This window comes from Pecten maximus, chromosome 3 (genome assembly GCF_902652985.1).
Source record: "Pecten maximus chromosome 3, xPecMax1.1, whole genome shotgun sequence".
NCBI lineage: Eukaryota > Metazoa > Mollusca > Bivalvia > Pectinida > Pectinidae > Pecten > Pecten maximus.
Genome location: NC_047017.1, coordinates 46,544,282 through 46,570,121, shown reverse-complemented (window position 1 = coordinate 46,570,121; position 25,840 = coordinate 46,544,282). Strand labels below are relative to the sequence as shown.

The 25,840-nt window shown below is 36.2% G+C and overlaps 1 protein-coding gene across 1 annotated transcript in view; it reads right to left on the bottom strand.

Moving 5' to 3' along the window:
- LOC117324351 (sodium- and chloride-dependent glycine transporter 2-like) overlaps positions 1-25,015 on the bottom strand; it is a 40,716-nt gene extending 15,701 nt beyond the window's left edge. The window contains exons 1-3 of the mRNA XM_033880163.1: positions 24,676-25,015; positions 22,502-22,671; positions 20,551-20,682 (exon numbers count right to left, since the gene is read on the bottom strand). Of these exons, the coding sequence (XP_033736054.1) occupies positions 20,551-20,682; positions 22,502-22,664 (295 nt within the window). The 5' untranslated portion in view covers positions 22,665-22,671; positions 24,676-25,015. The remainder of the gene's footprint in view (positions 1-20,550; positions 20,683-22,501; positions 22,672-24,675) is intronic.
- Between the last annotated feature and the right edge of the window lie 825 nt (positions 25,016-25,840).

Genomic DNA, 25,840 nt, shown 5'->3' with positions numbered 1-25,840 from the left:
AATGAACATTCCATAAGTCTTTCGAAAATCGCCGGGGCATTACATAACCCGAAAGGCATTACATTAAATTCAAATAAACCTTCTACTTGCCAGTCTAAAAGAGCGTCCAATTAACCACAGTCCACTTTTGGAAATGCTAAAAGAAGTGCCTTTGGATATCAAAAAAAATATATAAATCGGCGAAAGACAGAATCTGCGACTTGGGTGCTAGGTACGGCCTCACGCTACCAAGACATACTACTATATCACAACGCTGCCACCACTGTGACAAAATGCGGACCTGGTACATTATATTATCCTTGTCTGAATGTAATGTGTACTTTAGATATTCTGTTTATGAAATCTTCGTTATGAGAGGAAATAAAGGCAAAAATAATCATGTAAATGATGAATTACATACTGATGGAGAAAAAATATACCCTGAATTATGATATATATGAATTACGTACCTCGAGAGTCAAGATATACCGTTAAATAAGCAGACTATAATATGTTTATTATGAAATGATATGTTCGAAATCATTAATCTTTTCAATGTGACACTAAATACATATGTGAATGTGAATTTGTTTCTCAATTGTCAAACTGGCTAGGTGTCAATACGTCTTGAAACAATTTGGAAATATCATTGATTACGTATTGTACGTACTTGTTATATTGACTTGTGACACGTTAATACAAAAGATTATATTGTTTATAATCTGATAAGACGGAAGGTCTTTCTCACACCTGTTTCGCGATGTTAATTTCATGTGTATTTGTGTCACGCAAAGATATTTATAGGTATCTCAAGGAGTGGTCATGACCACCCAGGGTGTTAGCCAATTACAGTCAATTTCATTTATAGCAATAACATTACCTAAGATTACCTGGACAGATTTTCCTATATAACGGTAAAATGAACAGAAGACATATCCGTGAAATAATACTTTATAAAGATAAAATGATCATATATCGCTATATATTATCGTAAAAGTATTCAATATATTTGTTTTTTTCAATTTCAAAATAATCTGTGGATCCTTATCAAGAAATTCATAAGATATCTTTTACGTCATTTTAATAGTGCATAGTCACAAGTAAGGATGTTTATCAATTTGTTATTGCTCGATATATATATTTCATTATATTCGATTTGAATATTGATACTAGTAACCCTTTTTAGCATAAGCATATGAAGTAATTATTTATGTATTAACTTATTTTACTAATTTGATTTTTAAAACACACATATGATAATGTATGTATGTATGTATGTATGTATGTATGTATGTATGTATGTATGTATGTATGTACATTATATTATGTATGCATGTATGTATTTTTTTATGATACATATTTTTTGTATTATATTCAAACTCGCATCAGATCCTACTACAGATTACGCAAATCACGCATGAGCACCCACAACATCATAATTCCGACTAAATCAGACAATGAAGCCTTCGAGACAGAGACAGATTTTATTTCGGAGACTATTCTTAAGAGATTCCATCCAGTGACATTAGAGGAACATGTTCCAGCCAAAATCGGCGCCGATGGAAACTTTTTGTATAGAGCGATATCTTTAGGGTTGACTGGGACACAAGACTATCATTTGATAATCCGACTGAAAACTGCCGTAGAACTTATACTAAATAAACACCAGTATAGTGCAACTAGTCGCCATACCCCTGAACCACTGAATGACGTTAGAGTTGTAACTTCCGACTACCAGAAATTAGTTAAGGACGTTTGTACAATTGGAGCTTACTCGGAGCTTACACACATGTACGCTGCTAGTGCTGCACTGAACAAGACATTCAGATCATACTACCCATCGACGATGACGAACTTCTTTCATACTCAACCTTATAATAGGACCTTAGCTGGATAGAATTGTAGGGACTCTCGTTCGACAGACGTAACGATCCTGTGGACACAGCTTCGTGTACCGAACAAGCACACGGACTTTAGACCTAATCATTTTGTTGCATTACTTCCATTGGCAGAGTCTGACAAAGTTGTAGACCTGAGAGACGTGGATGACAAACATGAGAGAGACGGAGGAGACGAGCTTAAGAGAGACGGGGGGAGACGAGCTTAAGAGAGACGGGGTGAGACTAGCTTAAGAGAGACGGGGGGGGGGGGACAAGCTTCAGAGAGACGTGGGAGACAAGCTTAAGAGAGACGGGGAAGACCACAAGGCAGATGTAGATTATAGAACAGCAGGTCGATTAGATGGCGGTACATTCCTCGACACCCCGACAGTAGTTAATTTACTGTTGACTTCGACCGATTATGTAGACACGATCCCATTAGGAACGAAAAACAATGCTTATTTCATATTGGACAACGAGAAGAAACTTAAAAAGCGGACAAAAAACATGACAATTGCATTTTCTGATGACTGCGGGGTTTGGGATTCGAAGTCTGGGTGTTCACCAAAAACAACTTATTTAATTATTGATGACGGACGTAATCTAAAGAAACTCTTTACGAGAACGATTGACGGACAGAAGACTTTCTGTAATGAACTTATAGTGAAAGGAAAACGGACATATATCCCACTTGACCCCCAACCTCGCCCTGACGACTTAATCGAGGTACAGAGACAATACAGAACTTTGAAAATATGGCTGAATACTGCGGTGACTACCCGGGACTGGCACCCCATGGCAATAGTAAAACCGACGTAACTGGCCACATAAGGACGCCGACTGACGTTATGGACGACATAAATGACATGGTGCTGCACGGTGGATCAAAGCCAAAAAATATATATGACAAATTAGTACAGACCCACGATGAATTGACTGCTCTAACATCTGTTAGGCAAATTAGAGACGCACGTAGACGACAACAGACACGAGACCGACAAGGACAGACTTACGGACGGACAAACATTGTTGACAATATTGTCCAACTACAAAACCTTGTAAAAGACAACCATCCTTTCGTACGATCGGTAATACACACTTCTGGGAAGACGCCGAGTGTAGTATTATACACGGACGAACAATTGACAGACATAAAGAACCTTTGTTGTACCGGTCAGACAGTTTTAGGATTAGACAAAACGTTTAATCTATGCGACATACACGTGACAGCTTCAAGTTTCAAGCAACTGACAGTGACGAGACCAGACACCAACGACGCACCTTTATTTTAGGACCTCTGTACATACATGACAGTAGTGACTACGACAGCTACAGCATTTTTTTCTCCCATCTGAAAACTAAACTGGCCGGAACAGACCAATCTAATTTGATCATTGGGACCGATGACGAAAGATCAATGGTTAACGTCATCAAAGACATTTTTAACCAATCCACCCACGTGTTATGCACCAGACACTTGCGACAGAATGTCATCGTAAGACTGACAAATGACAAAATATACATACACGACAGGAAGACGCTTGTAGTCAAACTGTTTGGTGACAACGGCGTAATTGACAGTGGCGACTCTATGTGTTTTGACGAAAACTGTGACGAATTTGAAACCTGATGTCAATCGATAGCTCCAAATTTCATGACATATTTTAACAGACGTTTGAAGGACCTTCTACGCACTAAGGTCAGCGAACCAGAGCGACCTGGAAAGATAGACAAACAGTGGACTAACAACAACTGTGAAAGTGTCAACCATATTTTGAAGCAGACAGTTGACTGGCGTAGTAAGCCACTGACAGAGTTAGTACAGTTAGTACAAGACCTAGTGACAGTGCAGTACAAAGACCTCCGACGTGCATAATTACACACAGGACAATACAGACTGGCAGACACTCATAACCATTTCAAAATGAACAGAGAAGTTTGGGTCAGGAAGACTACAGACGAACGCAATAGACATTACAACAGGTTCAGACGTTACATTCACAAAGACACATTAGAAGTAACGTCTACTGACAGACAGACATTCATTCGTGGACCGCGGACGCACGGAAAGAAACCAGGACAGAGAAAACTCAAAGTAGCGGAAAAAACGACCACGACGAAGCGACCAAATCATGACTAAAGTTAAGAATAGGCTAAAGGATAAAAGACAGGAAAGAAGGTGGGGTATTGGACGTGTGAAAAACCGACAAAGACTATAATATAACCGTCACCACTTCCTTAATATGGGATGCGTAGGCATAGGTCGGGACGGCTGGACTAACATGACAATAATCGTGGACATAGGGTAAAAGACATGGAAGAAGGTGGGGTATTGGACGTGTGACAAAACAGACAAATATGCAAGTTTAAAACCAAACTAAAAACATCACGAATAATTTAAAGGTCCGATCTTGTCTGTGAGCCGCCCGATTCTGCCCGATCCTGTAAATCGTCTTTTGGTCCAGTGCGCGCAGTACGTTTATGTGGAAAATACTCAATAATTCGTATAATTTTTTTAGAATTAAGCCTTAACGTTTAAAATATGCTCGTTTAAAATCAACATAAGTGCATTGGCATAGCCTAAACGGTCCGATTCTACTCCGATCCTGCCCGATCCTGTAAATCGTCTAACCGGCCCATTCATCCTTCTTTGCTGACCGCTTCTGTTGTCCTTTGGAAATTGGTTGTTCGGACTTGGATGACGTCAAAGCCACGTTTTCTATGCGATACTTTTGCAAAATTTCCACAAAATATACAGTTCTCATTGAAATCGAAATTCGGTTTTAGCGATCGACGACCCGGAGTGTTGGTATTTTCTATGTTTTATAATTTTGGCAGAAGTGTTATTTTCTTTGCAGCATAATCTTTACACTTTCAAATGAATCAAAGCAAAAGAAATTCATTAAAATACATGTATGTTCACTTTAAACGCTGAACATTAACTTTACAGATAAGTACGCAATACGAGTAACGTTATTCGCGCTCGCCACATCAAGGCTCCCATGCTTTTTGTACGTCGTACAAAGAGAACACTTGTTTTAACATATAAATTCGTAACATATCAATTTCTACTATGTAAGAATTGAATAACAATGAGATTTTAGGTTTTTACACAAGATATGAAAAATTATTATGATCAAATTCCGATTCTAAATGTTTATTGCAAATAACGAGCCGTGAACAGCTACGTTGAAAACAGTAGACAAGTAAGTACTGAAATTACGTCTCGATATCATTATTATCTTCGGGTTTTTTGGGGTGTTTTTTTCAGTTGAGGTCATAGTTGTGTTATTTTTTGTTCTGCGTCCTTAAAGATTTCCAAAAACTACCAGCCAGCAAGGGTATGGCTTCCCAAAGGAGAACTTCAACAGAAATGATCATCAAACAAATACATTTTATTCATAACAAATAAAATAACAAAAACAAAACAGTTTTAGTCTACTTTGAACATCCTTGATAACTTGTGATGACATTTTGCTTGTATCACCAGTAAGAAATTGATACAACTGTCAAGATTGCTGCAGATCAGGGGCCCTTTTCACGAAAGTTCGTAAGTGTAATTTTGATCGTAAGAGTAAATTTACGATTATGGTGGATTTCACAAAGGAACTTACGACAATCTTCAGCGCAAAATTCATCGTAAGTCTACGAGAGCACCTAACCCGCTCGTAAGTGTAAAATTTTACTCTTACGATGAAAAATTCGTCGTAAGCGTGATTCTTAGGGGTAAAATAAAGTGTTTGAACAAAATGACGGCAGCGTTCTTTGTTTTATTCCAAAACAATCGTGCATAACGGAGAGAACGGGTATTCATTGATCGCTCCCAGAGCATAGATACTTTAACGGACAAGGAACTTATAGCTAGGTATCGTTTCCCTCGTCGGGCTATACTGCAGTTAACAGACCTTGTCAAAGATGAGATACAACATCCCACATCTAGAACGCAGCCAATTCATCGACACTTGCAAGTAAGTAAACACTGGCGAAATCGATTTCTCCGGTTAATCCCCTTGATTCACACTTCCGGCTGTCTGCTCGCTTTTTGGCCTGTTGACATGGTCTACCGGCACATTGTTACCTGTATGTCAACACTATCATTGCTTGAAACGGTCTACTTTCACAAACTTTCTACGTTTCTGTTAGCAGTAACTGTCATTTTCCATTGCCTATAACAATATACTTTTAAAGTACATCACATTTTGTCAATTTCAGTGTATTTTAATTTTTATATCAATCTAAAACGATTGTTTCACAATTTAATTAGACAAAATCATTCAAAATATTCTTGCAAATCTTGTCTATTGCTAGATTTGATACTTGCAAATTATAAAGTACTCACTGTTGATAACAAAATAGTGTTGTAAAATTGAAGTAGATGCAATGACACGGCTGTAACAAACATAATTATTTCTATATGTCTTACATGTAGTCTAGTATTTTTTCCAGATAAAAAATAACACTGAAAACAATAAAATGTGAAGACATTTGGCACATCACTGTATATGATAAAATGTACAATTTGATTAATAAAATGCATTAAGGGAAATTACAGAAGTGAAAATAACAGCATAATTTGAAGTGTGTCAATTTTTATTTCTTAACAAAATAAATTTAAGTAAAATTTAAAAGAAAAAATGTGGAACCAAGACATACGGATATGATGTCAATACCATTACCATTGTCAAATTAATATCTGTAGACAACATAAATGTAGATAGACAGACGGACAAACTGGAATTGATACTAATATGTTTCAATATACACAAATGTTTAAACACATACTTGCAAGATATATCCATGGATGAAGGTGTTCAGTACTGTCAGAGATTTCAGTATTTTTAGAATTATATTCCTTACATCGATCTAGATCTAATACGATATAGAACATTCAAAATTTGTTTTTTTTTACAGGATGTTTGAACTGTTCTGAACTTTCAACGATGTACATATGTAAACAAATTTTATTTTTGGAATTGAAATTAAATAAAAGGCCATTTGCCATGCAAGTTCAATTTGTGATGTGAGAAAGCAGACCATTCCAACAACAAAATGGAAAAAGAGCTAGATCCAAGAGGCATCCACCATTGGATTGAATTTTCTTTTTATTGGATTATGATCATTAAATGTAATATTTTAAAAAAAATCTAAAGGGGAAAATTCATGCCAAATTTTAAATAGATTCCTTCACTATTTTCTGTGATTTATCAGTGAAAAACTTCAATTGTCAAAATCCAAGGTGGCCATCTGTCTGCCATGTTGGATTCTGATCTCTGAAAATTTAATATATGTATGTACAACTACATTCTACATATACCGTAAGGGACACAAAAGGATTCCTTCAGTTATTTTAGTTAAACAATAGCAATATCAAAAATTATTCAAGGACAGACGACGGATGGACTACAGTCACAAGGTGATTTGATTAAAAGATGAAATAACAATGATCCAAATAAGACAAGGGCCCGTTGGAGGGCCATTGTTTGTTTTTTGTTTAACGTCCTATTAACAGCCAGGGTCATTTAAGGACGTGCCAGGTTTTGGAGGTGGAGGAAAGCCGGAGAAAAACCACCGGCCTACGGTCAGTACCTGGCAACTGCCCCACGTAGGTTTCGAACTCGCTTCCCAGAGGTGGAAGGCTAGTGATAAAGTGTCAAGACACCTTAATCACTCGGCCACCGCGGCCCCACCGTTGGAGGGCCACAACATACGCCCGCCGCAATATTTGACACTTGGAAGGGGGTAGTTTCACAGATTGTAATGCTTTAAAATGAAGTATCATTGTTGGAAAGTTGGAAGAAGATAATGATACACATAATGGTGTGTAGTTGACACCGAAGGGCGACTTTAAATGATGAGATGTATATATGTTGCAAATATGGGAAACCTTGGTTTAGACACAACAACACTAAAATTAATTCACATGTTTATATACAGAATATACAGAGCCTGGGTCGGGTAGTATTGAAGTTATGGTCCGGTAAAGTAAAATCATCAAAGGGCAATAACTCCGCTAATAAGGGGGTAAGGGGCATACTTTTGGTATGCGACACTCTGGCTCATCAAGATGTATATTTGTGTCAAGTATGGAGAGCCTGGGCCGGGTAGTATTGGAGTTATGGTGCGGACAAGTAAAATCATCAAAGGGGAATAACTCCACAAATAAGGGGGTAAGGGGCATGATTTTGGTATGCGACACTCCGGCTCATCAAGATGTATATTTGTGTCAAGTATGGAGAGCCTGGGTCGAGTAGTATTGGAGTTATGGTCCGGACACCATATGTGCCCGCCCGCCCGAACGCCCGTCAACATGATAACATAATACGTTCCGTCTTTCGTCGTTGGGGTCTTATCTTTTCTCTTTTTTCTTAACAACTTTCTTCTTCCTAGCGTCTCCCTTGACACTGCCTCACTTTGGGCCTTTAGTTGAGCGTTCGCCCCTGTGAGGAAGGCTTTGGGTTATGTCCCCTGGCCGAGACATACCAGAGTCTTTAAAAATGGTAGTTGCTGCTCCTGCTTAGCGCTCAGCATGCAAGGAGTGGGACGACTGGTTCGCCCGTTGTCAGTATATTGTGACCGAGTGGGGTGTCCTGCTGGGCGTCTTCGGCAGTATGCTTCAGTGAGGTAGCACTATAAATCGGCAAAAGTTCCGGCCTATCGCAAGGAGACTAAACTCGAACATACCGCAGCCTCCAAAAACACACACATACGCACTCACCGCACGCACGGGAGGCCGTCCTTAAATCACCTTAGCTGTTAATAGGACGTTAAACAAAATAAACCAAACCAAACTTTCGTCGGGCGTATACAAAAATATCAAGGGCAAGGGACATTGTTTTGTACGGTATGCAACAATCCAGTTCATCAAGTTGTACATGTATTCCAAATATGGACATTCTAGATTAAACAAGAAGCCCAGAGGGCCCGTATCATTCATCTGGTTTATTTGAGTAAACATAAACATAATATTCATGTTATTAGCCCACCATCTGATGATGGTGGGCTATTCAAATCGCCCTGCGTCCGTGGTCCGTCGTCCGTCCCTCCGTCCCTCCGTCCGTCCGTAAACAATTCTTGTTATCGCTATTTCTCAGAAAGTACTGAAGGGATCTTTCTCAAATTCCATATGTAAGTTCCCCTTGGTGCCTAGTTATGCATATCGCATTTTGAGACCTATCAGAAAACAACATGGCCGACAGGCAGCCATCTTGGATTTTGACAATTGAAGTTTGTTATCGCTATTTCTCAGAAAGTACTGAAGGGATCTTTCTCAAATTCCATATGTAAGTTCCCCTTGGTGCCTAGTTACGCATATCGCATTTTGAGACCTATCAGAAAACAACATGGCCGACAGGCAGCCATCTTGGATTTTGACAATTGAAGTTTGTTATTGCTATTTCTCAGGAAGTACTGAAAGATTTCTTTCTCAAATTACATATGTAGGTTCCCCATGGTGCCTTGTTATGCATATCGCATTTTGAGACCTATCGGAAAACAACATGGCCGACAGGCAGCCATCTTGGATTTTGACAATTGAAGTTTGTTATCGCTATTTCTCAGAAAGTACTGAAGGGATCTTTCTCAAATTTCATATGTAGGTTTCTCTTGGTGCTTAATTATGCATATCGCATTTTGAGACCTATCGGAAAACAACATGGCCGACAGGCAGCCATCTTGGATTTTGACAATTGAAGATTGTTATCGCTATTTCTCAGAAAGCACTGAAGGGATCTTTCTTAAATTTCATATGTAGGTTCCCCTTGGTGCCTAGAAATGCATATTGCATTTTGAGACCAATCGGAAAACAACATGGCCGACAGGCAGCCATCTTGGATTTTGACAATTGAAGTTTGTTATCTCTATTTCTCAGAAAGGACTGAAGGGATCTTTCTCAAATTTCATATATAGGTTCCCCTTGGTGCCTAGTTATGCTTATTGCATATTGAGACCAATCCTTAAACAACATGGCCGACAGGCAGCCATCTTGGATTTTGGCAATTGAAGTTTGTTATCGCTATTTCTGAGAAAGCAATGAAGGGATCTTTCTCAAATTTCATATGTAGGTTCCCCTCGATGCCTAGTTATGCATATTGCATTTTGAGACCGATCGGAAAACAACATGGCCGACAGGCAGCTATCTTGGATTTTGACAATTGAAGTTTGTTATCGCTATTTCTCAGAAAGTACTGAAGGGATCTTGCTCAAACTTTTTTGTAAGTTCCCCTTGGTCTGTTGTTCTGCATATTGCATCTTGGGACTGATAGGAAAACAACATGGCTGACAGGCAGCCACCCTGGATTTTGACAATTGAAGATTGTTATAGCTATTTATCAGAAATTGCTGAAGGGATCTTTCTGAAATTTCATTTGTAGGTTGCCCTCTGTGCCTAGTTATGCATATTGGATTTTGAGACCAGTCAGAAAACAACCTGGCTGACAGGCAGCCATCTTGGATTTTGACAATTGAAGTTTGTTATCGCTATTTTACAGAAGGTACTGAAGGGATCTTTCTCAAATTTCATATATAGGTTCCCCTTGGTCCCTGGTGTTGCATTTTGGGACCAATCCGAAAACAACATGGCCGACAGACAGCCATTATCGCTAAATGTTAAATTTTATATATAGGTTCCCCTTGTTTGAAAAGTACTAGAGGGCTGTTTCTGAATTTACACAGATTAGTAAGACTTAGAGGAAGGGAAAAGTAGGGAAAAGATCAATCTGACAAGGAACCTATAAAGATCATTTAATGGTGGGCGCCAAGATCCCCCTGGGATCTCTTGTATTTGTTAATGTCTGGTTTATAAGTTGTTTTTTAATTGATATCCTTTTTGAAATCATATACCAGGAATCAATTTTTCAATCTTAATTATTAAACAGGTTATGACAACTCTACGATTCATAGCAAAAGGGGAATATCTGTCTGAAGTTGGAGACATCCATGGAATCAGCATATCATCATCTTGGATAATTGCCTCTGTCTGTAAGAGTATTTCACAGACTTTACAAAACATCACATTTTTTGGAAAATGAGGACAGAATTTTAGAAATAAAAAATGGATTTTATAAAATTTCCAACTTCCCAAATGTTGTTGGGGCGATAGATGGGACCTTGATTCCCATTCAAGGGATGTCTGGTGACGATGAGCCAAACTATGTTTCAAGGAAAGGATTCCATGCAATTTATGTGCAGGCAATTTGTGATGGAGACTTGAGGTACAATATATTTGTAGTTAATGTCATATTGTCAATTGTAAAATTGAGTTGATTCCTTTTCAATAATATTCACATTTGGACTGGGAAAAAAATGCCAACTGAAAATTGAAATGGAGATTTGGAAAGTTTTCATCAAACATCAGAGGATACAAATGTATAACTATATTTAGAATTGTCTTCAATAATTGCCATATGGTTCTAATAATGTATTTTACTAATTAAACATACACACATATATATATATACACAGTCAAACCTGCTATAAAGGACAACTCTGTATAAAGGACACCTATTTATATAAAGGTCGCCTCTACATAAATCATAAAGGGCATATTGATCAAAGCCACTTGGTGCAATTTACTGTATCATAACTGACCTCTAAATTAAGGGAAACCTACCTATATAGCACACTTTTGCATTGTCCCTTGTGTGACAGGTTTGACTTACATATTAAACAGCCATATTGGTAATCAGGTTTCAGAAGATGATATATAATTCCATTATTATTTCAAAATCGCTAAATTACTGAAATGATTTATGCTGTAAATGTATTATATTTTATACATTTTAGGTTCACCAACATTGTAGTCAGGTGGCCAGGTTGTACGCATGATGCCTTTGTTCTACAAAATTCTGATATACCAGAATTAATGGCAATGACAGATGGGTGGCTTCTAGGTGACAGTGGTTATCCATTAAAGAAGTGGCTCATGACCCCAATCTTAAATCCAAATACCGTTCAAGAACAAAGATTTAATCATGCCCACATCAGAACAAGAAATACCATCGAAAGAATTTTGGTGTTCTCAAAAGTCGGTATACATGCAATACAATCATGCATAGAACATCAGATGCATGAGATTATCAAAACAAATTGTATTTGCCAAAATATCAGTGCATGAATTGTAATATGTACTTACTTACATGTACATTATTTTAAGTTTCAACAAAGGGCCATAACTCTGCAACTAATTCCTATTAACCCAAAATGAAACTTATTGATGTACTGAAATTTACATTCAACTGTCTCAAATTGCTTCAGTATTTAAAGTTTTGTAACATTAACTATAATAGAGAAAAGTATCAATATAATTAATAATATAATGATTTGCAATATTTTAACCTTGATTTCAGATGCTTGCATAAAACTGCTGGATCTCTTCAGTTTTCCCCTGAGAGGAGTGTGAAGATCATAGAGGCATGTTTCAGATTACACAATGTGGCTGTAAAAGATATGATACCACACCCAGTTGATGATGACCATTTCACCTTTTTGGCAATGATGATGTGTATCAGTACAATGCAGCTGCCATCAATGAAGGACAAACCACTAGAAGGAGAGTCATACACAGGTTTTGATTCGAAAATTAAACTGAGTTAAATTTTATCTGAGTTGATTTATAAATCAAACTGAGCTATATTGGCAAGATAGAGTAACAAGAGGCCCGTAGGGCCTGTATCACTCACCTGGCTGGATTTTACTAAACATCAAAATAATGCTAACGTTCAATTCGTTATAATAGCTTTATTTGTTGATGTTGACCAATGCTATAAATGGTTATGGGGTGGGGATCTGAAAGGTTTCAAAAATGCAAGTAGCAATTAAAAAGACTTAATTCTATCGGGGCTCCGCCCCTCTGGCCCCAGGGGGTTAAAGTCACAATTAATTCAAAATCTGTTCCCCTTCCCTTAGGAAGTTTCTTATCAAATTTGGTTCAAATACATTTAGGACTTTTTGATTAGTAGCGATTGTTGACGAACGATGAACACCGCATCATGGCATAAGCTAAGATGGTTAGTTAAAAGATTAATTTAATTTAATGATAGGCAATACACAATTTCCTTGAGACGGACTACACGTATCAGTACACAAATTTGAGGCAACAGTCTCCAAGGCAATTGTTGATCTTTGAAGAGCCAACATCTCCTCCACAATCTGTATTTTCTTGGAGTGATATGTTTCTATTGATGTATGTTTGGTCTTCTCCAAAGCCACAAATTCCTGCTGAATTGTCTCTGCATCGTCATCTACAAATTTATTATACATTTTTATCATTCAAAAACAAAAAAAAACAAAAACAAAAATCTAAACAAATATTTCCAAAACTGAAAATGTTGTTTTTAGATGGACCTTCCTCTTTTAACTTTGTGTAATATAAAATACACTCGGATAAGTAAACATTCAAGAATATCCTAAGCATTTAACAAGAGGTTCAAGTGGGATCTTGCACCATGGCACCTAACTACCATTGAATGCTCTGGTATATGTCTTGATCTATGACAGACTGTTTTTTTCCTCTGTTTTTCTCTTCTTTTGTGTCTCAATATTCAATTTACCTGTAAACTATCATCCATATATATCTGTCCCAAGTGCAGGGTGATTTGAATAGACCACAATCTGTTGATGGGGGCCTGGGATAAAATTAATTTTGGGGACTGAAAGGCATATTGATATGCAGGCACTTCATGTTAGAAGCAATTTTACTATTTTTTGCAGATTCATATTTTATGTACATATATATATATATATATATATATAATTCACAAAAATAATTTCACATTTATATGTCAGCATTACACATGCATGGTGAAAATTCTTACAGGTACGTTTTCCCTTCTTCTTTGAAAGTGAAACTCCCGCTGTCATGTGGTTTTCACTGCTTGCTGCTGCTCCAGAAGCTGAAAATCAAATACATGCAATCATGAATGTAAGGATAAAGAAAGTACCTGCAATATATTTTAGGTTCAATCTCCAATCTGGATAGACTAGTGAGCAACACAGGCACTTTTATGAAAGAGGTCTGGGGAACTTCCTTGGAAAATTGAGAAATTCCCTAATAACTAAACATAATCTCTATAAATGTACAATAAGTTGAACACATGGAATTTCATTTCTATTGCTTTACAATTGGTATATATTGGCATTTTCAACATGAAACATGTAAAAATATACCTATTCTTTTAAAATACAAAGCTGTAAACACAATAGAAGTACATACAATTTAAACAAAAAATAGAACAATTAAGGTGTGGGATTGGGTGGGGGCACAGTCAGCTTCGCTCCCTCCAGTACACTAATATTTAATTAGAGTTTAAAATGATGTAATTTGATTTGAAATACTAATGTTATTTTTTACATTCAAATATATTACAATGTACAGGTCAATTTAATATATGTTCTATGTTGTAATTGTAAATGTCATTTATTTTACCTGAAGTAGAAGGTACTTCTGGTCTACTACATGTGTATGCAGGGTCTGATGCCTCACCCACAGTATTGTCTGTGATCACAGCTGGATATCCTATATAGATAAATAAGATGAATTAGTAAAAAAAATTCAAAAAGCACCATACATACTCTATTGGAAGAACTATATTTGTTTTAACCACATATTTATATATATATATATATCACTTCCTCAAAGACAAGTACATGTACATTTGTACATCTTAATAAAGTTTTGTATTTTTTTCAAATATATTAAATATAATTAGCATCTTATCATTCTAGATTTAAAGCAGTTTTAATGCATCATTTTTTCTAGATTCATGCAGAATTACCTGATATTGGTAAAAGACTCTTCATATCCTCATTCGGCGGCAGCACTGAGATGGTGTAATCTGTAATGATTAGGTTGAAAAACAATAAATGAAATTATCTGTGAGGAAATCCATTTCATTATTTAAGATTTTTATAAATTACTCTTTACTCTAACTAGATCACTGAGGATTACTGCACTTGAATTAATAAAAAAAAATTGGTGGACAAAACAGGTAGCTTCCTCTTCTGCAAACTTTTTTTTTTGTCAAATTTTTACTTAAATTAAGCATATCCTTAATCTGATAAATTATATACATGTAACAATAATTATTTCCGCTAGCTGTAAATTATTTGAAGCAATGAAATGATATCATGTAAAATTACCAAAATCAGAAATTTCTGAATGTAGACCACTAGTGGCACATACTGAGGTGTCAACGCCTCCATCTATTCCTTCCACAGCACATTTACTTAAAGTTCCAACTACCTAAAACATTATTTGAAAATGAAGACATATTAAAGAAATATTCTATTTGTAAAATATGTGTATGCCAGTGCCAGAGTTAGTGAATGTTGTATACATTCATATTGCAATCAACCTTAAGAGCGCCCCCTTCCATTTTTTTGAGGTACAAAGGTACAAACTAGTATGCTGTTACATGTAAAGTGTACATTTATTAGTTACAATATTCTAAATATTTCACATTTGCATGTGCCTAATAAAGTCCATCCATTTTTTTGCATATACATCTAGATGCCATAATATTATGGTAAGTGATATGAAGAAAAAAGTTATTTTGCTTATCAATTTTAATGTGCCATTGCTTAAATGACCAGAGGGCTCGAAACATGACGCATGCCTGTTCTGAGCCAGGCCGGACTACAGACTAGTCCGATCCTGAAAGACTGTACAGTAAATATGTATATGCTTACTAATCTCTCCCAAGACTTCAATGTGTCCTCTGGAGCAGGACCACCACCTGTCAACCTCTGCTCCCTCACTCTTGAAGACTCCTTCTTTTTTGTTATGGAGTAAATATCCTGCCATTTCTTTTTCACTTCTGACACTTCCCTCACACTTGAAGGCTGCATTAACTCTATCAAAATATTTTCAAGAGTATATTTTTCACAATATGCTCAATTTATACAATATAATGTTTTAGTATGTTCAAATATTACCTATTTTATCAATTTATTGAAAAAAAAAATGTCACTGAAAATACAATTTAATATTCCAATCAAAAATCATCTGTTGATATTTTCGAAATATTTTCAGAGACAGTTCATTATCATGAATGTGTCTTCATTTGAATAATAGTTCATTATCATGAATGTGTCTTCATTTGAATTATAAAAATATATTCCCTTCCTATTTATTAAAATGTGAAACATGCTATAGTTTTTGTCAGCAACAATCTTTTTTTTCTCATATCCGTTATATCAAAGTTTAATAACTCTAATATTTTTACTTCCATTTGAATTTTTCAATTTTTTTTTTTTTTTTTATTTTCCAATGGCATTGTGAATATTTCATTTGTTTGAAAATAAAGTGTGAATATTTGTGATTTCATCATCTGTTGCTATCTATCAGTCTATAAAATTGGGCCATTCCTCCTGTACAGCAGTCCATCTTTTAATTGATCAGAAGGATACAGATATAATGTATATCAAATATCAGCAAAATATCTTGATTGCCCACTTAGTAAAGGGAGATAATTAAGTGTGTTTGGTGTGATCAATAAGTTTAAAAAAATAAAGCTGACTCCAACAATTTAAGTGTACTATTTTCATGCACCAAATCAAACTTTTTTGTGTAATCTTAAAGGAGCAAACCTACAACCTACAAACAAGCTTTTTCCGTCAAACCTGTCAACAGACTAACTTTATATTTAGAAACATTGTTTTACATCGCTACAAGTACGCTGTTAAGTACTCTGTGACCTCCGCTAGTGACCGTCATACTGTAGCGGACTGAGCAATCAGAAAGAAGCTTTCAAAGTCGGTCAATTGGCCACGCCCATACTGGCGAGTTTTCGATCTCTATGTTGACGAAACGTTGTGTTTGGATTGTTGTGAAAGTACTCTGCAGTATGCATAGCGATATGTGTTACGCTGTGACAAAACCAGTGTTGATGTGTTTCTATAGGCCCAACTGTTATGTGAAATTTTGTGCACATGTTCCATTTCATTTCGGATTTTACGTGGCTAGATGCCTACACACGGACGGAATGAACGTTTCAATCAATAAGTGACGGTAAAAACAATATCTACTATTTTTGTATAATATATTAAACTAGTCCATCCTTTTTTATTTCTTCACTTTCATTTCCCATCCCAATAGTCATTAATCATAAATGTTGTGGAAGCGAACTTGATGCCAACCTATTGTTTTGACGTGGCTAAACACGAGACCTACGAAAATGGATTTGGTTAACAATTCTCCGACAGAAGTAAATAAAAAAAAAAAACGCATTTCACTTACCTGTCTGTTATCTTTTTCCAACACTTATTTTTCGCCTCGTTTGTTAAGTTGATTGAAAATTTGCCGCGAATCACACGCAAATTCTCTGCCACAGACTGCGCTAGCGCTTGCAGTTCAGACTCCGTCCAATTTGGCTTTCTTTTGCTCATTGTTGCAATGTTGTTGTTATCGTATACGTAGTACAGGTATGACGGAAGTTAAAACGAGCGATCTACGCATGTACTTCAAAAGCGAAATTACGTTGCTAAGGAGAATTTTACTCGTAAGTGTGATCGTAGCAGTTTTCGTAAGTGTAAAACTTATGAATTATCGTAAGAGTAAAAATAATCTTACGAGTGCTTTCGTGAAAACCACTTAAGATTTCACTTACGATAATCGTAAGAATAATCGTAAGGGTAAAACTTACGAACTTTCGTGAAAAGGTCCCCAGTGTGTTAATCTCCACTCCTCTACTTTGTGTATGCATTTGTTTTTGATGGATCTGTAACCGAGGTTTTTTATGCAAACCATAAACTACAATAATTAACACAACCACGGTGGTAGCAGTTGTCTTTCTGTTTCAAAGTGTTTTCCAGCTCAAGATACATTTTTATTTATTTCTCTGAGCGAATGCTGCCCTTTATATTGCTAACCTGCTATGAAATAGCATCAATTTCATCGTAAACAGACCTTGCTGGCTGTAAAGTCTGATATATAATTTTTGTCTTTGATTCGTGCTGTTTAGATTGCCCAGATATGACTGGACGCCTTTGATATTTGCATCTAAGGCATCTTTGAGCTTTCGGAATCTCGGATAAGACATGGACACAGAATGACTTAAGTTTTAATTCGTACAAACCTTGCAACTTTTTGTCGAAAATGCCGGCACTTAGCCTTGAAACATTTTTGTGATTTTCTGGAACATTGTACGTCTGGTGAAAACTTTCAACATATTTCAGAAGACAATGGAATATTTCAGGGAAAGCAAAGTTTCTTGTACATAGTTTCGATAGGTGTGGCAAAATGTAGGACAGTAAATCACAAACAATTTATGATTTCCCAACTGTTTTATCAAGACCTTGAGGAAATCCTATAACATGTTTCCTTAAAAAAGGTCAATATAATCGTTACGTATTCTGTAGTCACCACGCGAACATTCAGAAGGATTTGATCGCAAATTCAAATTTTGTAGAGTATTCCAACGGAATAGTTTTACTAGCCGTCATGAGAACAGTGGATTTAGAACCGTTAAGATAAACTCAATAAAAGCACCAAACATTTCACATCCACTCGAGCATTTTATGTTAAGATTAACCTCGACGGGCTTGGAAGATTGTTTCGAATGTGAAACGGAACACTCGATTTTTGCTGTATTCCATTTTTTTGTATTATATTTATCTATTAATATAGATATATAGTCAATAGGAACAGTTTTTGTTGCATTTAGTTTGAGGTCAACTCGTCGATTGACTAGACTGCTGTGAGGAAGGTTTTGGGTTCTGTTCCCTGGCAGAAACATACCAGAGTTTCTACTGCTTAGCGCTCAGCATATTAGGAGTGGGACGACTGGTTCGCCCGTCGGAAGGTGTGTCCTTCTGGATGTCTTCGGCCGTATGCCTCAAGTGAGGTAGAACTATACATCGGCAAATGTTCCGGCCTATTACAAGGAATCTTTACTCAAAACATATTGCAGCCTCCCAAAACACGCGTACGAAACCACCACACGCATGCATATTGCACGCATGGCAGGCCGTCCTTAAATGACATCAGCACATGATAGGACGTTAAACAAATCAAACCAAACCAAATCATTCTCAGAGAATTTAGGACACGATAAAGGTACACTGATAACATCTCTTCAGTTCCACATGGACACTCTAAACCTGTTCCCGTTTACTCTGCACCAGGTTTTCCTTTTTCCATATTGTTGATTTTGATTTGAATTGAAGACATTTCATTTGCAAATCTACGAATGGGACCACACACAAGTTTCATCTTCTGTCAAATATAAAAGATGAAATGTAGGAATGATTACAAATTATTCATAAAGGACTGCTCTTTTAGTAAACACAATTGTTGGAGAAGATGAGTGAATTTATAGCCTGCAACGCGGCACGAAATTAGGGTCTCGTCATTTCACGTTGCATTAAGCTGTCTAATGCACGATGATTAAAAACGAAGTCATTGAATAACAAATGCAGGTATAGATATGAATCAATTACCCTTTTTAAATCTCACTGCCGACAAGAACATTTGTGAGTGTTATTTCTCCGAGTACGAGATTTCAAAGGCGTTAGCTGAAAATAGCGTGCATTCCATGATTGATGACTCTGATAATATTACTTTAAGGTCTTAGATAAAATGAAAGTCGTGGTTCGTTTTATGAAATGAAAGAAGTATTCAAATTACATATGTGCTAATAGATTTAAATATCTATGTCGTTGGAAGTGGACGGTAATCACCTTATGTTAGGGACCCCGTTCGTGGTGAAGGAGGACATTGAACCGGGAGAAACCACAACGACTTTATTCGGTTTTAGAATATGACCTGCCCTCTATAAGTGTTAAACAAAAACAAAAAACAAACAAAAAAACAAAACAAAAACAGGTCTTTCCAACTTGTTTCCAAGCACCGACAACATAAGGGAAATGTATGTTCCGACATCCAAACACAACACGTGTATTACCCGTCGATACGAATTCCTTCCGGAACATTTCAACGTTAAATAAACGTTTTTAAATATCTATGAATATATCACAATAAAAAGGAGATGAAACGTGTACAGACAGATTTCAATTTGCTATCACGTTCGCATGCTGTCATCCTAGCTAAGGTTTGAGCAACACAATGTGGAATTTATTTAGTGACATAGACAATCTGATAATGTTTTGTTTGTTTTATAGTTCAAACCAAATATCCACTCAAAATGACTCGCACATGTATACAAAGTCAACAAAATTTTCTCAGGGATCTAAGAACTTTTTATAATCAACTTGAAGTTGGACCTATAAAACATTTTTAAACGTTTTGGGGCTAGACTAACCCCCTAACTGTAGGTTTATTATAAACACTAGAGGTGTCATTCATACCGAATGTCAATCTAGTGCCCAAAAGTCTTAAGACTAATACACGTGACTGTAACAAGTTATCAGGTCCCTATGACTCATATAAGTCATTATCTTTAAAGCATTTCCAATGTACAGTAAGCTGTACGTGTATCTGTATAACATGCAGTGCGATTCTGTGAAATACAGTAGCTGTGCATATCTTACATGTAAACACTCTCAAATCGCTTCAGTAGTCGACAAATACATTACGAGAACGACATTTTTATTGATATCTTCACCGTATACGTAAATTAAGGTGGGATGAACCATTCACATATACAGGTAATGTGTTAAATAACATCTTGTTTTGTGTTAAAATTTCTGTTCTTGAACGGTCTTTATTGACAGGTTTATCTGTATTGAACAAAATTACCTCGGAGCAGTGGAAAGAATCCCCATATGGAAAAAAGTCCTTTTCCGGAATATTGACCAATGACGACTTCAAGAAAATACAGCGGTATACCACAAGCAACCAGAGTCATCCCGTATGCTAGTAGAAATGCACCTGCCAGAAGCAAATATGTTAATTAAATATAAAATTAATGTCGATATTATTATTATCAAATGAATTCTATAAAATTGCCAAGCCAAGTGCATAGTATATGCTGTACCAACTGGTATTACATATTTCTCTGAGTTTTGATGGAGAACAATCACTTTTAAGTTTTCATCAGTTTACACCTGAATGTGTGTACACTGAATGAGTAGGCCTTAATATTTACGTCACGATCTGAGTAATAAAACAAAATAAAAGTATAATTGAGGTAAGGAGTCTTAGTTGGTCCTTCGTAATGATCCGTCTCACAAAACTAAAAAAGCTGGTTTTATCTCAAAGTCTCGAAATGCTTTGAATACAATTGAAGTTGGTTAAGATTAAGGAAATATGTCTTTCCATAGAATAGTGTTTAGATACTTAAAGGTCTATTGATTGCGTTATGTTTTCCAATTAGTTACTTGTAGTAGTCAAATAAGATACTTGTTGTAGTTCAATATGTTACTTGTAATCGTGTTATAAGTTACTTGTACAGATGAAACTATCCAATTAGTTTGTTGTAGTGCGATTAGTTATTTGTAGTAGTCCATTAGGTTACTTGTAGCTGTCCAATTTGTTACTGGCAGTGGTCAAATAAATTACTTGTAATAGTACAATTAGTTACTTGTAGTGGTTCAATAAGACACTTGTAGAAGTGCAATTAGTTACTTTTTGATGTAAAAGTAATTACTTGCTGTTGTCCAATAATTTGCTTGTAGTAGTCCAATAAGTTACTTGCAATTGTCCAATAAATAGATTACTTGTAGTAGTCCAACATGTTTCTTGTAACTGCCAATTAGTTACTTTTAGTGGTCAAATGAGTTAGTGATCTTAAACTGCATTTGACTGATTTTAAGCTGTTGATTACTATTTTTATCACAGTGGCAAAATGATGGAATCAATATGTAGACAATAAACTACACTCAATCAAAGGAAATATCGGTGAATGGTCTCCTTGCTACAGAAACAATCGACGAGACGAGGTTGTTCTTTCCCGTCTTAGGATGGGCAATACATATATAACGCATTCCTACTTATTGAAGCATGATGACCAGATCGTGAGTATACCAAAATATATTAACATGTTTCTTTTTTTAAGTAATTTCGTCTCTTGCCCATTTTGCTCGTATTTCTAATAATTTGTTTTGCCCTTATTACCTTTAGTGTTGATGGGCCGTTAATTGATACGTTACTTACAGCTGTAAAATGAGTTACTCTTAGCTTTCCTTCAAGTAACTTGTAGTTTTCCAATACGATACTTTTTGCTGTCCAATAAGTTACGAAAAGCTTTCAAATAATTTTTTGTAGTTGTCTAAAAATACATGTTACTGTGCAATGAGTAACTTTTTGCTGTCCAAAACGTAACTTGTAGCTGGTCCAATAAGTTACTTAAGGTTGTCAAGTAAGTTACTTATAGTAGTGCAATTAGTTACTTTAAGTAGTCAAATAAGATACTTGCAGTTGTTACATGTTGCTGGGCAATAAGTTACTTGTTGCTGTCAAATAAATTACTTGTAGTTCTCAAAAACTTTACATGTTACTGTCCAAGAAGTTACTTGTTACTATCCAATAAGTTACTTGAAGATGTCAAATACGTTACTTGTAGCTGTCCGATAAGTTACCTGAAGTTGTCTATAAGTTACTTGTACAAATATAGCTGTCCAGCTAGAACATTTCTTTTGTAGGTATTGGATAACTACAGGTAATTTCTCAGTTTTATGCTAGATTAAGTACTCAAATAGCAATTGATGACAATTTGATATTTGCTCTAAAAGTATAGTTTAAAACTTACCACCTCCGTTTCTCCACACAAGGTAAGGAAATCTCCAGAAATCGGACATTCCTGCTGAGTACCCGATCATTGAGGCAACACATTCAAGTGTGTTGCTCCATGTTATACGTTGTTTGGATGGCTCGCTTTCTTCCGAAATCTCAACATTGGTTTCCATATTCATAGAATGCCTACAAAGGTTATAAGGTTTATAATCTCGTTTTTGATTGACTTGTACAGCCCCGTAATAATTGCTAAGATAAAAGATGTCAATAAAGTAGATCTGCAAAGGAAATCTGTACAGTAAATTAAAGGGTACATGTAAAGTTCCGGCCTATCACAAGGAGACTTAACACGAACATACCGCAGCCTCTCAAAACACACAACGCACTCATCACACGCATTCATGTCGCACACACGGCAGGCCGTCCTTAAATGACCCTAGCTGTTAAAAAGACGTTAAACAAAATAAACCAAACCAAACATGTAATACTGTAACTTGAATATATTTAAAGTATACTCCGTCTCGTGTTATTGCTCCATTACATAAAAATGAAATATACAATGTATATCAAATAAACGCCAACGACATTAAATGAAAATAGCATGGACCCCGTAAAAGGTTTATTGTTAATGTAAATGAACCGAATCTAAAAGCAATATAATGCCTGTCTACCTGTTTACTCCATGCCATACAAGAAATGCATTGTTACAGTAGGACAGATATTAACAACTAAAGCGTCTACTCTACAGTGTTTATGTAGTGGAACAGCTCATAGCGCCATTTATCTCTTGACAAAGTTTTTTCCACGCGCTGTTTGCAGACAATTTTAAATGCCACAAAACATTTGAAAAGTTTAAAAGTACAATTATCTTAATCTAAAAATATATATTAAAACAGCAAACATAGCGTACTAACCTTATTTGATTATCACGGCACATTGCGGAGGCAATTTAAAAACTGAGTAAGGCGGTCGTCATTAAGAACATGGCTAATTAAGAATCTGAAGAGTTACATACAAATGTATAGGGTCATTAAAGAACAGCGGGATGTACATGATCTGCTAGTAGACAGAATATTATAAAGTGTACGAATCATCTTGCTTCATAAAAGGATTGTGTTTCACTTTTATGTTAACCTTATATATAGCAATTCCTCTTCACTCTTCGAGTGGTTAAAAGCATGGTTAACATACAAGTGAAATCTAATCACTATATTTACACTAACGCGACTTACTTTATAATTATTGTTATTATTCTTATAAAAAAAATTATTATTATCTATTTTTTTTTAATTTAAATCAATCCTCATTTGTAAATGACATCGTAATCCCGTAAAAGTCGATTTCTGGTTGATATTTTTTTTTTAAATAACATGTGTTTGATAAAAGAAGTTAATGTATTGTAACATTTGTATACACAAGGTCAAAGGTCAATGTTTCCATGCAAGAATGGTTAAACTATAAATCGGCAAAAGTTCGAGCCTATCACAAGTAGACTTAACACAAACATACCGCAGCCTCCCAAAACACATATGCACTTACAACACGCATTCTACCACCAGTCAACTGTATTTGATTAGACAAACGAAAAAAAAACCAATAATACCACAGTATGATTGAACGTAGCTGTTTTAAAAACTACGTAAAACTAGAAACATGTTTAAATAACAGGATACATCACACTCTTCGTAATTATATGTATACATCATGATAATGCGGATGTAACTAATGATGGAAGGGTTGAGGGAGTGGAGCAAAATCAGCCCTCCTGATATGTAAAATTATAACCAGTGAAATATCAAGTCTTCAAATACAGTAACACATAATTTGGTTACTTATTTAAAAAAAAAAACATACAAAATGTATTTGAGAAAATTATACCAGCAATATAGGAATTAGTGGAGATTTAGGGAATGGAAGCAGGATCCATATTACAAGGTATGTATATACATGTATGGAGCGATCCAATGACCTTTATAGGTTGGAAGATAAAAGCTTGTCTGTTATGACGGCACTGACTTACATGCCAACAAGCAAATAATGACAACTCCAAAATACACTATTGATAGATTTAAGTATTGTGAAAGTGTTACACAAATGTTATGTAAACGCATTTAAATTCCGATTAATTATCGACAAAAACAATTATGTTTTTAAAAACACACATGTTAACTACTAATGTGATATACTTACTTTTCAGATCCGGCAAAAGTTTTGATAATACGTCTGCAATACACAAATCGTCATGGACAACAGGTACGGTCATGCACGGCAAGCTGAAAGATTGTGAGTTACGGGGCATGAAGGGACACATACACTAAACGGGTGTCGAATGAATAACGTGTAACAACAGGCCACACGCATCACTTATTTGAATAAAAGCCATGATATATCTATGCATAAGGACTGATCACAATGTTGAAAGTGTGCGCAGTAGTGTGTTTGCAATGAACATATTGAAGGTTCTATGAAAACAGTATATTTGTTTCAAGCAGCGTTAATACAGTTGTATCACGTCGTCAGAATGATAACCTGTTATAATATCACAAACTCGCCACATTTATTAGGTCATCTGACCCAAAGGGTCAGGATGACCTCTAGTCATCGTGCTTCGTCCTTCGTCGTCCGCCGTGCGCCGTCCGTAAACTTTTTCTTTCAAAACGCTACTCCTCCTTAATGCTTGGGTGGATTACTTCCAAATTTGGTTTGAAGCATCATCGGGGGAGGGCAATCATATTTTGTATAAATGAGGCTGGTCTGACCCCTGGGGCCAGAGGGGCGGGGCCCCAAAAAGGGAACTTAGGTGAATATTTGCTATAAAATCCTACTCCTTCTTTACCCTTGGGTGGATTACATCATGGGGGGAGGGCGGTCATATTTTATATAAATGAGGTTGGTGTGACCCCTGGGGCCTGATGGGCTGGGCCCCAAAAGGGGAACTTTGATGAAATTTTGCTATAAAATCCTACTCCTCCTTAACCCTTTGGTGGATTTCAACCAGATATTGTGTGAAACATTTTTTGGGGAGGGTGATCATATTTTATATAAATGAGGCTGGTGTGACCCCTAGGGCCTGAAGGGCGGGGCCCCAAAAGGGGAACTTTGATGAAATTTTGCTATAAAATCCTACTCCTCCTTAACCCTTTAGTGGATTTCAACCAGATATGTTGTGAAACATCATTTGGAGAGGGCAGTCATATTTTATATAAATGAGGCTAGTGTGACCCCTGGGGCCAGAGGTGCGGGGCCCAAAAAGGGAAACTTTGATGAAATTTTGCTTTAAAATACTACTCCTCCAAAACCCAAAAGTAGATTATTACAAAATTTGGTGTGGAACATCGTTGGAGGAGGACAATCA